We start from the raw sequence: 17,157 nt of genomic DNA, 5'->3' as shown, positions 1-17,157 counted from the left end.
TATTCCACACAGCCTTATCTTGTTTATAGTTAGGTCCCATTTACTTAGATGTATAAGCTGAACAGCCAGACAGCAATCTAATACTATGACATCCTGCATGATACAGATACACTGTTATAAAAACACCGTCTTTACGGGAAAAAAGACAACTTCCTATTTAGTCTATTCTTAACGGTATTGCCCAAATTATACAGGAGTCAAAGATAACATCAGATTTGTTTTGTTTTGCCTATATGTTGGTGCAAAAATAAAGTACAAAGTCAATCAAATTATCAGGCTGCTCTTTTTATACAGACTTTAAAGGGAGTTAGACTAGAAAACATGAAAAAAATCTATCAGATTCACTTGTGGAAGAATTCCTGAAAATTATAATGCCATTTTAACGGCTTCATTGGAACACAGAATGTTACAGCTCATAGACAGAAAGCTCAGGTTTCTGTATCCTCTTTAAAATGTATATTGTTATTTAAAATACTTTTTCCAATTCATTGTTTCTTCTTTCCCATCCCCATACCCATCACATGTGAGAATAGGGCTTATGTGGCAGATCACTTTAGTTGGTCACTAGAAGTTTGGAAGCACCCTGATGTGACTCAGCGACTGATTTCCTCCCACTTGTGGGAAAGTATCGAAAGTTTACTCAGTGCCTTCCCTGAAGGCATAGCCGATACTATGAACTTGCTGTGTGGGAACCATAGGCACAAACCCATTTCCTAAATGGCACAGCACTTTGATATACTAATTCGTTGTGCCATTTTGCCAACTCAAAGTACATCTTAAAAGAAAATCATGTTTAACACCAAGGTAAACAGTACAGTATGATGATGGTGAGGAACGAAATTATCACTGTGAAAACTATACCTAACGTAGTTTAAATCCTTATGTTGCTGAGTTTTCAGTAGCCCTCTAGATTGCCAGTATTCCTACATAAGTAAATTTCTAAAAGACAGTGATGAATGGCATGTTCAGCACTTTAGTAATATTACTTATCTTTCGTGAAAATAAGATGCAAGAAAATTTTAAGAATTATATAGCTTAGAAATTGTTTGTAATACTTGTGTACATTTATTTGAACAGGTTAACACATCAAAGGAATATCATATAAATACATTAAGCATTCCCACGCTAATACCACCAACAGTAATTTCCAGGCTCATATTATAAACACGTTTATTTTCTGTAGAAGCTGTACCTGATTCCACAAGTAATCTCTGGTTGTTTTTATACCATGTGATCTGTGGCATTGGTCTTCCCTCAGCCTGACACTCCAAAGTAATTGAACTACTGACATTCACATCCTGGTTACTTAGGTTGCGCAGCAGGTACGGGACTTCCTGAGCTGAAATCAAAGGGGTCATAGTCTTAGGTAAAAAAAAGCAGTTGGAGATCACTACACAAAATAGTTTTTCTACAAAGCATACTATAGTCTTTATAGTGATATTTGTGATAACAGGCTATTAGGCCTTGCCTCCTGACTTTTTCAGGTTACACATGGCAAAGTATACCACTTAGAATGCTCAATTTTCAATGACACGGTTAAAATAAGAGTAAAGTGCAAGTCCTTCCATTTAGATATACATGAGTGCTTAACATCCACCACACAGAATACATCTTTAAAGAGCAATATTTGAATTACAGAATAGGTTCTGAAGTTTCCAGAACTAAAAAATCTGTGCTTCAGCATAACTGCTCAATGTAAAAGCAACTAATTACATAGAATTTACAGCACAGAAATCGACCATTCGGCCCAACTTGTCTATGCTGAGAATAGAACTAATGTTATATTTTCCTACACATAAAAAAACCAATGGCAAGAATGACCACTTGAAAAGAATTTTTTTTTAAACTGTCATAGGTAATGGAAGATAATGAGTGTGATGTTAATAATAAGAATATATATCCACTTGGGCAAGGAAAGGCTGTTGCCACCTGTGAAACTGTGCAGAGAAGGGCTAAGGGAATCAACTAGAAAGAAAATTGTAGTAAAAAACAAGCGGAAGTTTAATATGTTATCTTTAAGTATTGAGTTAGTAAATTTGGTTGGTTTAGGTAAAGTAGTCATGCTGGGAACATAATTAAAGACTTCCCCATTCTTAGCACAGAAACTCTCACAATTACTGTCTTCTCGTTGCTACTTAAATGAGTAAATTCTCTGTGAACTTGGTATCAAGGGGGGAAACTCCATTGTTTACTTTTCTACCCTCAACAAAAGCTATTCCCATGTGAAAGATAAGTTCAGTTTCAGGGCATTGTGCCACTTTTTAAAGGAGGAAGTCCGCTCAGGAGTTCACAAGCACGAGAAACTGTTTGGATTTTGTCAGTCTGGTTCCACCTCTCTCAAACGAGCAGCTATATTTTATGGGACGTGCCTTACTACGTGCCACTGAAGGCTTTCATTCACAATACTGTTCAAATCTATGAAAGTTTTTTTTTTCTCCATGTTTTAAACATTATGGTTCTGATAAGGCCAAAGAAAAGAAGATAACTGGGACGTGATTCCCAGCATGTAATAAAAATTCATGTGGAGTTGAAGTCAGACCAACTAATTGCCAATCTGTCAATTAATCTCTTTTTTTTAATTGATGCGAAATGGAATAACATACTAATCATCTTGTCATGAAGCCAGCTGGCGTAGTGCAGTACTGTGCACACATCTGAAACAGCTATTCAAATCCTCTTCTGCTGAAGACTGCAGGCATTGTTTCATTAATAAAACAAACACACTAAAATATAATGCTTCAGCCCTTTCTGAGAAGACATCCCTAACAGCGGATACAATGCGTACATTTGTTAGTAAAAGAATAAAGATTCACAAACACACAGGAGGAAACAAAAACAGTCAATACACAGAGGCCTTTGGCTGTTGCTGGGCAGACTGTTTAGCAATGAGCAAATCTGAAAGAGCAAGTGTCCCCATGGGCACTCTTTAAAAATTAGTTTAAAAAAAACTCTAATCAACTATATTATCATTTCTGTTGAACTTTTTTTTTGCATTTTTTAGTCACTTTTCATCGGCGGCTGCTGACTTGGAGGAGTTACACTCAGCAAAGGGGCTAAATCGCAGACTTAATCGAGGCTGAAGCAATGCGAGCTCTCCACTCCTCATTTCACCATCCCCACACTGCCAGGACTAGTAACTCCTCAATGATGTTGTCAGCAGTATCTCAACAAAAATATTCAAATAAATCAGTAGAGAGAGAATAGTTATTTAAAGTCAATAATGCATAACTTTTTTTGTGATAATACATACCCCTTAATTAATGCTTGCACAATTTTTGGTAATGGCATCTTCAGAACATGAAGATAAATAGAATTCTAAGAATTCTTCATTTTCAATGAGTTTGCTACAGCATGTCCTGCAGGCTTATACATTGTCCATCATAGTTCTCTTCCTGGTTCTTGTAATTTCTGGTAAATATTTCTGTTACATTTTACTCAAAGTTATGTTACTCTCGCTTTTTAGTTTGACTGACCCTTCCAGGTAACTGCAGTCTTACCAATAATGTATGATGCTATTGGTTTATTTGTTTCTGTCATGTTCTGTTCATTCTGTGTATGAAGCTAAGAACCAAGTTTCCTTACAAAAAGTGGCTCAGCTTGTTTTGGTACAATGGCTGTAGAATATTGATATGTGCCTGGGCAGATGTTGGGAGGAGGGCTGAACAACTCAATTCAAAAAGAATCATCTTGTGGAGTTTTTGTGTATATAGCTTGACTGGCAGCTCCCTTTGAGTTTAAGACACACATATTTAAATTTTATTTGTTCCAGTTGTTTTTCTGAAAAGTATTTCTTAACCTATCTTGTTCAAAGTGAGTAGTCCACCTGACCCCATCAGAGAGCAATGGGTGGGCCAAAGACTCTGTTGGAAGTCAGCAACAAATCACCACATAAAAGGTTAATATTCAGGGACATTGGGGTAGATTTTAAACTTGCCACCCAAGCGTAACACTGCTGCTGTAGATCAGCTGCCCTTTATAGAAACTACCCAATTTTCATTTCCACAATTGCAGAATAATAGGGGGCAAGTTCATACCCATATATGCCACAGACTGACTCTGATCTCAGTTGGATTGTCAAGAGGAGGTACCAAGAGCAGACAAGACATATTTGCACAAGGAGGGAGGGAACCTCAGACACTTCCTAGAGTGGCACTTGTAAACAATTTTACAACACCAAGTTATAGTCCAGCAATTTTATTTTAAATTCACAAGCTTTCGGAGGCTACCTCCTTCGTCAGGTGAACGATGTGAAAGTGGCACTGGCAGAGGCTTAGGGGCAGGTTGTCAGCCCATTGTTTCAGCTGGGAAATGGTGTATGGAGCAGGAGACCTAAAGAAGTGAATACTTACATTTATAATGGGGCAAATAAAACACAAACGCACAGATTTTTTTTAAATATAAAAAGGGGACAAATAGACCCTATGACACATTTCAGTGTCTGTTCCACATGTAACCTTTATTAAATATAAAAGAAATTCTCCAACAAGACATAACTGTTGGCTGTATGTCCATTTCCCACTTTATTTTATATAGATTTGCTCAGTTCAGATCTGATCAATGTTAGTACAAAATGACAGATTTTAGAAGTGCATAATAGAAGATTGTTATGTTCTAGGATATTTCTACTGAAGTAAAATTGCAAGTATCTGTTTAATGAAATATCACACATTTGCTGGTTCAAAAATAAAACCAAAAGACAAAAGGGTTTCTGGTTAAATGTTGCATGAAATGGAGGATGAATGATGGTAAATGCAATATTTATTTTTAAATCACTAATCAGACAAACCTCCAGCACTGTATAACATTTCTTAGTCATGAAGCAAAAGCATTGGTATCACATTCTTGAGTCATTATCCTCAATTCATTGGGAATAGGCAAATTGTCAGATATTATTTGCTCTGATTTTCTTTAAAATAACATCAGTCAGGTGTTAAAAGCATATTTCAGTTAGCCCCATGTCATTTGTGTCATCGCTCCGCTTTCCATCTGTACAGTGATAAAATCTCTCCTTGAGCTTCATTAGAAACCTAACAGATTGTCCATAAGGTGACTATTGTTTAATCACAGGTTTACACAACCCTTAACAAATAGACACTCCACTCTGAAACAGCTACAAGTATACTGGGCTGCATTCCAAATGATCTGAATCTCAGTGTTGACATTTATGATGTTGTACACAGTCTCCAATACCATTTCCATTATGTAAAGGATCTCTGTGGGTAACCAAGTATAGGTGAATTAGTAACAACAGTATTGTGCAGCCAATAATCCACTGAAACTGAGTGACAGGCTCAGTTTCAGCAATGAATTTTACTGTACATCACTGTTACTGTTTCCTGCGTGAAGCTGCAGTACTATTGGAACAAGAATTGTTTTCAGTAACAGAGAACTTATACAACAGATATTCAGAATCACAATACCCTTTTAATTAACTTCTGGTTTTGTTTATGTCCCATTTACATTAAAGGAGCTACTTACATGATCTAATACTCACCTCTAATATAAATCTTCTTCTTCCGAATTGCCTCCTCCTGAGTGATGATGTTTTTGGCTGTGCATTCATAAGTTCCAGATTGATCCTGAGATACATTTTTGATGGTAAAGTTCAATGTAATTGAATATTCTTTGGTGTTTATCTCACTTAGGCTGTTGAGGTGATACAATGTATGATTGTCCCTACTCAGAAGGCGGCAAGCAATGCTGGAGTACAGAAAAATATTGGCTCGGCATAATAAAATCAGGTCATCACCTTCAGTAAGTAATGTATCATGTCCCATGCCAATCTCAAATCCAAATTCAATGGGTACATCTAATAAGACAAAAACAAATGTATGGTCAAGCAAACTAGCCATTTTCAATACCAGCATTATTGAAGAAAATTAAAAGTCACAATGGAGCTACCAAGATGGCCTAGTGGGTTAATTCATCATGGAGGGGAGCACTAAACCATGGAGACCAGAAGATCTTAGGTTCAATCCTCAATCTAAACTGAGTTAGCTGATTTCAACTGGTGCAACAGTTGGAATACAACAATTGGCCTCAGTACCCTGGGCTAGGGAGGCAAAAATCAGCCAGGATCCCCCTCTTGATTCGTAACCAATGATCCCTGCTGCAAAGTGCACACGTATGGACAAGGACAGGAACAGGCTTGGTTGTGATGCCTTCTACATTTGAAAAGCCTGCCGACATTCTTTGTACAGGTTCGGACATGAAAAATAGCTATTTTGGCGGATACCACAGGGCTTCTCGCAACCATGGAATCATATCCCAGCAAGAAATGGTGGGAAGAACATTGGCGGGCAGGGGGAGGGGGGGATCACAGTGATCATATGTTTTGATTACAAGAAACCTAATAGTTTTTCATATAGTGTCTGCCACAGCACCCCCTAATGATGGCTCATGAAAAAAGTGATCTACTTAGAAGATTCTATAATTATACTAACTATGAGTGTGGTGGGGGTGGGGAGAGGAGGCAAGTTGTTAATATACAGTAGAGTAATATAATGCTAATACAGTTGAATCTTGATCAACTTTTGACTAGCTTGCCAAGAAATGTTATGCTTGGATCAGGATTGTGCTTAGATAAGTAGTTCTGTAACCAACAGATAAAAATAGCCAAGTGGCTAACCTTTGCACCACTGCTGCCATTTAATTGTTCATTCAGCAATTCAACCTAAACACAACAGAAAACACGCAACAAAAACAAATAAATCCACACAGAAGTGATTAGATGCCTAAAGCTTGCAATTTGCTCTGGGTGGAATTTGGCAGTGGTTTGACTGCATTTATTGTGCTAAGCATACAAAGCTCAATCATTTTATGCTAGGTTCAGGATTTTGTATTGATGCATTCTGCTTGGATCAGGAATTCTGTACAATGGGGATGAACAGGAAGTAGTCTTGTACATTGGAGTTCAATTCATGGATCAGAAATATGCTTAGATTAGATCTGCATTTATTTGAAGTTGATTGTAATATGGTTCAGATAACAGTACAGGTATTACACATATCATAAAAGACCTAACAACACAAAGGTCAGGGGTATAGGTCCACTGTTATATCATTTTCAACTTTGTCTCTCAGGTGTTAACTCCAACACTCTTTTCCAATTGTTCGTCCTTAGTCAACATCATCCAAATTTCTTCATCTAATTACACATAAAAATGATGTGATAAAGTCACTTTATTATGTATTGCATAATATCTTTGTCCCATAATTTACTCATAATTATGCCTCTGCACATGCATTCAAAAAATGCAGAAGCCAGTCAATAAAAATCAGTCTATTATATAATCAATAAATCAATGTGACAAAAGTTGCTATTCAAGACAACTATGTAAATAAGGACATGATTAAATAATTAGACTCAGGTTGTAGGTATAGACAAAATAAATCCACAAGAAAACCAAATTAGTACCACGGGCTCAATTTTGAAATGGTGGTGGGTTGTCAGCGGTGGGGGTGGGGGGGATGCGGTTAAGGTGTGCGTGGCAAACCCGAATTTTAAAAAAACTTACCTTTTCCGACGCGATCACTATGTAATTGATGGTGATAAAAGTTGTTTCCGGGTTTCGAGCCCTGCAGCCAGCCTGATTGACAGGTTGGCTGCCGACAGGAGCTGCAACACCGAGGTGGGGGGAGAGAAAGATAGAGAGCGAGACGTCATCTAGAGCTGGAACAGAGAGTTGAGGGTGTTGAAGATCGGGCGGGGGGGGAGGGGGGAGATCGGGGGGGGAGAGAGATCGGGGGGAGAGTGGAAGATCTGGGGGAAGATTTGAGGGGAGAGGGGAAGATCAGGGAGGAGAGGGAGAGATCGGGGGAGAGTGGAAGATCGGGGGGAGAGGGGGAGATGGGAGAAGGACATCGGGGGGGAGATCAGAGAGGGAGACGTCGGGGGCTGAGAGGGAAATCGGAGAGGGAGACATCAGGGGGAGAGGTGGACATCGGAGAGGGAGACATCGGAAATCGAAGCAAGATGGAAAGGTAGGTCTATTTTGTTTTTTAACATTGTGCAATGGTTTTTTAATTTAATTTATTTTGTTTATTTTTGCCTGATCCGGCCCTTCAGGTGTGAATCGAAAGCCGTAGAAAAGCTGCCCAGATAGGTTTAAAATCGTTTTAACTATCTATGTCAGAAATAATGTATCTTAAGTACCTCAATGGGGTACATTTGGTTCTTTATCATTCCGCCGGCTTTAATTGCTGGCGGGACTTCCGGATTTGTGAAGCATGCGCGCACCCAGACGCGTCTGTGGCAACCCCGGAAGTCGGCGGGTTGGAGCCAGCTTCCGAACCCGCTCGGGATTTTCGCCATTCTCGCAGCCCCCCCGCCCCCAACGCACCCACAATTTGATTTTAAAATTGAGTCCCATATTTTAAACATGACCGGTGTGCATTACCTAAATCCAGAATTAAACTTAATTGTTTTTAAAAATATTTTTGAGGGATTCAGAAGTGCAACATAAGCCTTCAGAAGGTTAACCCAAATACAAATGGTATTAATCAGCCTTTTCGATATTTAGAATTAAGCTGATATATCTGGTCCGTTCACAGATTATAGGTTGACTATAAGACATGATTAACTGATGGAAAAACAATAGCCCAACTGCTTTTTACAATCTTCCTCCAAATTAACCAACACACTTTGAAATAATTTAAAGGGGATTTATTTACTTAAGTGATTTGAAACTTCCTCTGGAAATAGCTCACAGGTTTCCTGATGGAAGATATTGTTTATCTTTGCCGAGCACCATCAGGAATCTCAAAACAAAATGCATTTAGTGACACTGGGAAATCTCTGAGATAAGGCAGTCCTGTTCCTGTCTCACCCGTAGTAATTACTAACACACCCACAGTCATGCTGAGTGCCAGCAGAGAAAGAGGGCTGTGAAGTGGAAGCTGAGAACGTGCACTGTGTGATATGATTCTTGCTGTGAAAATATATGACCAACAGCACAGAACATACTCAGAACTTAGTGAAGGGATTTGGAATCTATCTTAAGTGTCAACAAATATCACATTGTGTTTCCAACTGCCCTGCAACTTGTGGGTCACATCTGACTTTTAGCTTCAAAATCCTTTAACCAACAGATAAATGAAACCCACATAACATTTTTCCTCCAATTTTTCCCCTCCTTTCCTCAAAGTGCTGAATCTTTCTGAAGCATAGTTCCATGGGCACCACGAGACCTTCGCATCCCAAACAACAGGCCATTGTCCTGGAACCTAGACAGTGGATTGGGTGGGGGAGTTTCCACTTCTGTTGGGAAATTACATACCAAGCTCATGATTTTCCACCCATAAATTGTAATGGATGGAAAAATGCTGTGCAGAATTTCCTGCTATGCACTCCCAGTATGAGGCAGAAGCAGAAAATTATACCTGAGTGTCCATGAGCCATGAAGTACATCATTGCTGAATTTGAATCAGTCCTCAAACGGGTCCATGGATAGTGATCTGGAGCAGGAATAAACTTTTACTGAGTTTTTGCTGCGCTATCCCAGACATGAGGAGACCAATTGCAACATCCCTAAAACCACTTCAGTTGACATCATGCATTTACTAAACCACTAGGGAAACACTCATACAATAAGGAAATTTTAGCTCCCGAGTGGAATTAGCGGTCCATTTCAACAGCTGGGACCCATTTAAATTTTGCCGGTCAGCTACCCACCCAAAAACAGCTCCAGAGTCATGTCACCAACATGCACCTGTGAAGATTGGGCAGCCCAGTGGCCGCCCAGCCAACACTTAAGTAATTAGCTGGAGGGACTTCGGGAGGATTGTGTGGGGTGGAAGGGGAGGAAAGCGTTGGGTGCCAGTGGCCCAAACTTTCTTTGTGGGGCCCGAAAGTAATGTTTCAGCCAATTTAATACCAGCAGGATAATCATTTGTCAGCTAAGCAGTGGAAGTATCAGCCAAAGGAGGGCTGTCTCATATTCTGCTACCATTTAAAATGTCTGTACAGTTGAAACAGGTTATTGTGTTCTTCAACAGTCCATGAAATGCTTTTGATGAACTCCATTTATATTTAAATCTGATACAAATATAGACAAGTTCTGGTATAAACAGAATATAAATTAAATGCCAAAATTCTTATGACTGATAGTCATTGCCAGTATAATCATTTCTGTTTTATGCCTTTCTAGTTGTAGTAAATTACTTCTTGACCTATTAGATATAACAGGTGTATAATACATACTTGTATAACCTGTGTTGAATGAAAACTTTTAAATAAAAAGTAATAATCTGGGGAAACGTATTCTGCTTTAGTGTTCAATTATAACTTGACAAGGTGAGTGGAAGGTACATGCTTCCCCACAGGGAAGGAAGTAAAATCATTGCCTCCATTATCTCGAGCCACTACCATGCACTTCGTAGCAACCAGCTCATGTGAGGCCTAAGCAGAGGCCTGGGAGCTGATCACCTACCGGCCCTATTGGGTTTGGGGATTGGCACATCGTGTAGGAAAACCTGAAAGGAGAAACGAAAAATGCATTTTTAAACAGTGGGAGAAAAGTATTGAGACTAGTATGTGTCCAAATAAAGTTTTCATTATGAACGTTCCTTGCATAATGTAACAAACCACCTTCTCTCCATCACGTAGAAAAATATGCTCCTAATTTCCCATCATTAAAGACTAATGACCTTGGGTTGGGCGCATGAAGAAGTATTATCAGACTTTTGTGAGATGAATGCAGAGGCAATAGCCTCCACATGCTGGAAGTCACACCAGTAGATGTGGAAATGGGAGTTTGTAGTGACAATTCAGAAAGGTGAAGGACACACAAAGAGAGCATACACAGACTTTAAATCAGCTAACTGTCAGAACTGCCAATTTGTACAAGGTTGCCACAAATGACAGTGATTGATTACAAAGTATCTAAGTCGGCCAAGATGGGCTTGGTCTAAAAGTGATAAAACTAATGGTGAGTAAATGATTTTAACTTGACAGATTCCTTTAAGATGCATTTCCTGTTAAAAGAGGTTTTTTTCCATCCACAGTTTCTGGTAGGAGCATCAACTTACAAAATATGTTACAAAATTCTGCTACTCTAGGTAGGTTGGCTTTCTAAACACACAAGTATTCAAACCTTGTGGATTAAAGTTATGATCGTTTGACTATCAGTCCAGTAGTTAACATCCGTCTAGCAAATTTTTTGTTTCTTCATGTTAATATGCAGGTGCAGCAGGTGATCAAGAAGGCCAACGGAATGTTGGCTTTTATTGCTAGGGGGATAGAATATAAAAACAGGGAGGTATTGCTGCAGTTATTGGTGAGACCGCACCTGGAATACTGCATACAGTTTTGGTCTCCATACTTAAGAAAAGGCATACTTGCTCTCGAGGCAGTACAAAGAAGGGGGAGATAGAGGAACAGATATGTAGGCAAATCTCAGAAAATTGTGCAAATAATAGGGTAATAATAGTGGGGGATTTCAACTTCCCCAATATTAACTGGGATACTCAGAGTGTAAAAGGCTTAGAGGGTACAAAATTCTTAACGTGCATCCAGGAGAGCTTTTTGAGCCAGCATGTAGAAAGTCCTACAAGAGAGGGGGCGGTACTGGACCTAATTCTAGGGAATGTGGCCGGCCAAGTGGAAGAAGTGCTAGTAGTAGGTGAGCACTTTGGTGACAGTGACCATAATTCGGTGAGATTTAAGGTGGTCATGGAAAAGGACAGGGAGGGGCCGGAAATAAAGGTTCTAAATTGGGGGAAGGCCGATTTTAATAGGATAAGGCAGGATCTGGCCAAAATGGACTGGGATCAGCTGCTTGTAGGAAAATCCGCATCGGAGCAATGGGAGTCTTTCAGAAGGGAGATTGAGACCATACAATGGCAACATGTTCCCGTAAAGGTCAAGGGTGGTTCCAAGAACTCCAGGGAACCTTGGATGTCAGGGGATATACGAGAATGGATTAGGAAAAAAAGGAGGGCTTTTGGCAGATACAAAAGGCCAAAGACGGAGGAAGCCCAAGAGGAGTACAAAAAGTGCAGGGGGACACTTAAAAAAGAAATTAGGAGATCAAGGAGGGGCCATGAAATAACACTGGCGAGCAAAATAAAGGAAAATCCTAAGATGTTTTATAAGTATATTAAGGGTAAGAGGATGACTAGGGAAAAAATAGGGCCCATTAGGGACAAAAATGGCAATCTGTGTGTGGAGCCGGCAGATGTAGGAGGGGTTCTAAATGAATTTTTTGCATCTGTTTTCACTATGGAGAAGGACGATGTAGACATAGAAATACGGCAGGGGGACTGTGATATACTCGAACATATTAACATCGAGCGGGAGGAGGTATTGGCGGTTTTAGCAGGCCTAAAAATGGATAAATCCCCAGGCCCGGACGAAATGTATCCCAGGCTACTGTGTGAGGCAAAGGAGGAGATTGCGGGGGCTCTAACACATATATTCAGAACCTCTCTGGCCACAGGGGATGTGCCAGAGGACTGGAGAACCGCTAATGTAGTACCATTATTCAAGAAGGGGAGTAGGGAAAAACCGGGGAACTACAGGCCAGTGAGCCTAACATCAGTGGTAGGAAAATTATTGGAAAAAATTCTGAAGGACAAAATTAGTCTCCACTTGGAGAAGCAAGGATTAATCAGGGATAGTCAACATGGCTTTGTCAAGGGAAGATCATGTCTGACTAATTTGATTGAATTTTTTGAGGGGGTGACTAGGCGTGTGGATGAGGGTAACGCAGTGGATGTGGCATACATGGATTTCAGTAAGGCCTTCGATAAAGTCCCCCACAGGAGACTGGTCAAGAAGGTACGAGCCCATGGAATCCAGGGTGCCTTGGCACTTTGGATACAAAACTGGCTTAGTGGCAGAAGGCAGAGGGTGGTGGTCGAAGGTTGTTTTTGTGACTGGAAGCCTGTGGCCAGTGGGGTACCACAGGGATCGGTGCTGGGTCCCTTGCTGTTTGTGGTCTACATTAATGACTTGGATATGAATGTAAAAGGTATGATCAGTAAGTTCGCTGATGATACAAAGATTGGTAGGGTGGTAAATAGCGAGGAGGATAGCCTCAGTCTGCAGGACGATATAGATGGGTTGGTTAGATGGGCAGAACAGTGGCAAATGGAATTTAACCCGAAAAAGTGCGAGGTGATGCACTTTGGAGGGACTAACAAGGCAAGGGAATACACAATGAATGGGAGGACCCTAGGCAAGACAGAGGGTCAGAGGGATCTTGGTGTGCAAGTTCACAGATCCCTGAAGGCGGCGGAACAGGTAGATAAGGTGGTAAAGAAGGCATATGGGATACTTGCCTTTATTAGCCGAGGCATAGAATATAAGAGCAAGGAGGTTATGATGGAGCTGTATAAAACACTGGTTAGGCCACAGCTGGAGTACTGTGTGCAGTTCTGGTCGCCACACTACAGGAAGGATGTGATCGCTTTGGAGAGGGTGCAGAGGAGATTCACCAGGATGTTACCAGGGCTGGAGCGCTTCAGCTATGAAGAGAGACTGGGAAGATTGGGTTTGTTTTCCTTGGAGCAGAGGAGGCTGAGGGGGGACATGATTGAGGTGTACAAAATTATGAGGGGCACAGATAGGATGGATACTAAGGAGCTTTTTCCCTTCGTTGAGGGTTCTATAACAAGGGGACATAGATTCAAGGTAAAAGGCGGGAGGTTTAGAGGGGATTTGAGAAAGAACTTTTTCACCCAGAGGGTGGTTGGAGTCTGGAACTCACTGCCTGAAAGGGTTGTGGAGGCAGGAACCCTCACAACATTCAAGAAGCATTTGGATGAGCACTTGAAATGCCATAGCATACAAGGCTACGGACCAAATGCTGGAATATGGGATTAGAGTAGACAGGGCTTGATGGCCGGCGCGGACACGATGGGCCGAAGGGCCTCTATCCGTGCTGTATAACTCTATGACTCTATGACTCTAAGGTTCACTCGGCTAATCCCGGGGATGAGGGGGTGGACATATGAGGAGAAGTTGAGTAGATTGGGACTCTACTCATTGGAGTTCAGAAGAATGAGAGGCGATCTTATTGAAACATATAAGATTGTGAAGGGGCTTGATCGGGTGGATGCGGTGAGGATGTTCCCAAGGATGGGTGAAACTAGAACTAGGGGGCATAATCTTAGAATAAGGGGCTGCTCTTTCAAAACTGAGATGAGGAGAAACTTCTTCACTCAGAGGGTAGTAGGTCTGTGGAATTTGCTGCCCCAGGAAGCTGTGGAAGCTACATCATTAAATAAATTTAAAACAGAAATAGACAGTTTCCTAGAAGTAAAGGGAATTAGGGGTTACGGGGAGCGGGCAGGAAATTAGACATAAAGCTGAGTTCGGATCGGTCAAGGCCCTGTGGGTGGCGGAGCGGGCCCAGGGGCTGAGTGGCCGGGTCCTGTTCCTACTACTTGTGTTCTTTAGATTTGAGGTTAGGATCAGATCAGCCATGATCTTATTGAATGGCGGAGCAGGCTCGAGGGGTCGATTGGCCTACTGCTGCTCCTATTTCTTCTGTTCTTATGTTCATATAATGGTGATTTTTTTTATGTTGGGAGCCAAATAACGAAATAAAATTCAATAAGGTAACAGTAAATTAAAATAGCACTACTTTCACTTATGCAGAGAACAGTTAAGACCTAGCTGATCCATATGTGTTACTAATCCTTCAATAAAACCTACGAGTATTTAACTTTTTTTATTGAGAAACCTGCGTGAAAGGCCAAGCCCTATAAAATGGGTACCTGACAAGGTTGAAAAGATGAGGTAAATACACATGAAATGATTTGATAATGCCAAAGTTGGGTTTTAAAACCTATAGATTGTAGGAGGAAGGAAAGACTAAGAGATTTAAGGAGTTTTTTTAACACTTTTTTATATTCTTGTGTGTTGTACCATCAACTTATTCAAATATTCCATGTTTCTTTAATTTGATTTACTTTAATGTATTATTCCAGGTACAAAATATATTTTACTGTAATCTAAGTGATGGGACTACATGGAATTACATAGAATGTACAGCACAGAAACAGGCCATTTGGCCCAAATGTCCTATGCCATTTTTTATATTCCACACAAGCCTCTTCTCACTCTAATTACCTCTTCCAACCCAGCATCCCTCTAACCCCCTCTTCCTCATGTATGCATCACGCTTCCTCTTAAATACATCTGTGTAATCTGCCTCAACCACTCCATGCGGCAGCGAGTTCCACACTGTAACTACTCTCAGTGTAAAGAAATTCCTCCTGAAATCTTTATTTGATCTGTTACTGGCTAACTTATATTTATGCCCCCTTGTTCTGGATTCACCCACGAGTGGAAACAGACTCTACTGTACTCATGATACTTTCGTCATCAATTTTTCAGGTTGCCTCGGTTGATAGCATGCACACCTCTGAGTTAGAATAGTAGGCTTAAACCCCACTCCAGGACTTGGGCATATAACATTGGCTGATACTCTAGTGCAGTATGAAGTATTGCATTGTTAGAGGTACTGTCCTTCAGATGAGACATTAAACCAAAACCCTGTTTACTTGTCCCAATGCTTCAGATGGACATTAAAGAACAGAGAGTTCTCCCAATGTTCTGGCCAACATTCCTTTCTCAACCAACACCACAAAAATCACAATTAACTGATCAGTCATCTCATCGTTGTTTGTGCGATCTTGCTGTATGCAAAATCGCTGCCATCACAGTCACTGAATTTTAAAGTAATTCAATATATGTTAAGTGCTTATGTATGTTCCTGAGAGATGTGATAAAGTGCTACACAAACACATGTCTTTCTTTCAAATATCAATCTGATATTTAAGCAAACAAAGCTGGTTGTTAATCACTTCACTTCAACCAGTCACTTTCTATGATTTGCCCTTGTATTTAAAGCACACCTTTCCTCCTATTCATTGTGGCCTCCTTCCTTCCCATTATCTTAAGTAACATTTGACATCGCTGAGGTGAATTTGTACATCATCTGGACTCTCCTACAGATATGATAAATCTCCTCCAAGAAATACTATTAGCACAGTTTTGTTGGATAAGTACTTCTTAAAGATACCAAACTGTTAATGTATGTCTCGTTATCTGGAATTAGTTGGTTAACATACTTCTTGCAATAACATTTTTTTTCTTTCAATTTAAATTCAAAGCTACTAATAGTTAGAGTGGAGTAGCTGTTAGTTGATATCTATTTTCAATAGATGAAGAGCATGAACCAAATTCCCCATTTAATGCTCCTTAGGTAGAGAGAGGACAGCAGTCTTCTTTTTTGTTAAAGAAAGAGGAGATTACTGGTGGCTGCAGCACTAGAACGCTAGACTCTCAACTCTCATAAGCTCATATTGTCAACTGACATTTGCACTTGAGTTTCCTATTGGGAGCAGTTTCAAGTCTTGACTAGGTCACCCGTGAGAGGAAGGGAAAACTGACAGGGAGGAGTCCCTTCCGATATCACTCCAGCATGCCTCCTGGGCAGTCGATCAAGGAGCAATGATGACAGAAACAGAGGCTAGATTATCCAGGTCTCCTGATGAAGGAGGATAGTGTGCATGAAGGGAGTTAATTGGTGGGGGGGGATGCAAATAAAGAGAAGAAAATAACTGAGGAGCTTACTGGGTTTGGATCCAAGTTAATAATGCTTCTTGGTAGTGGATTTGAACTCCTATGTTCTCCCTTAATGTAGCCAATAGTAGTTTCATTGCAATTTTTTTTTACCAAACAATGTCATAGTTGTCTGGTATGTGACAAAGTGGGAAGGATTTATTCTAGAGGTATATTCTCACCTGAGCCAACAGTGTACTTGAACAATGTGTTGTTGTATTAAAGCATGAATGAATGAAAATTCTATTAAAACCACCACCTACCACACTGCAAAAGATTGATACTTTGAGTCTCTGAATCACTTCATAGAATCATAGAAGTTACAACATGGAAACAGGCCCTTCGGCCCAACATGTCCATGTCGCCCAGTTTATACCACTAAGCTAGTCCCAATTGCCTGCACTTATAGAATCATAGAGGGGAAATAACTAACTTTTAAATTTAGAACAGTTGAATTGCAATTCAATTCCCAACTAGAGATCATACTGTAGTGTCTATAACATAACAAAGCAAACATATTTAACAAGTGTAAATATCTTGTACTTGTTTAACTTAGAGTTTAGCAACTTTCCTACAAGGTGTTGT

General features: G+C 40.2%; 1 protein-coding gene across 2 annotated transcripts in view; it reads right to left on the bottom strand.

Annotated features, from left to right (window-relative positions):
* flt1 (fms related receptor tyrosine kinase 1) overlaps window positions 1–17,157 on the bottom strand; it is a 206,344-nt gene that overhangs the window by 68,667 nt on the left and 120,520 nt on the right. For both annotated transcript variants that reach the window (XM_067986006.1, XM_067986004.1), the window contains exons 13-14: window positions 5,495–5,809; window positions 1,193–1,339 (exon numbers count right to left, since the gene is read on the bottom strand). In XM_067986006.1, coding sequence (XP_067842107.1) covers window positions 1,193–1,339; window positions 5,495–5,809 — 462 coding nt within the window. The remainder of the gene's footprint in view (window positions 1–1,192; window positions 1,340–5,494; window positions 5,810–17,157) is intronic.

The sequence above is a fragment of the Heptranchias perlo genome, chromosome 6 (genome assembly GCF_035084215.1).
Source record: "Heptranchias perlo isolate sHepPer1 chromosome 6, sHepPer1.hap1, whole genome shotgun sequence".
Taxonomy (NCBI): Eukaryota; Metazoa; Chordata; class Chondrichthyes; order Hexanchiformes; family Hexanchidae; genus Heptranchias; species Heptranchias perlo.
The sequence above is the reverse complement of the archived record's forward strand: the minus strand, read 5'-3'. Positions and strand labels throughout refer to the sequence as shown.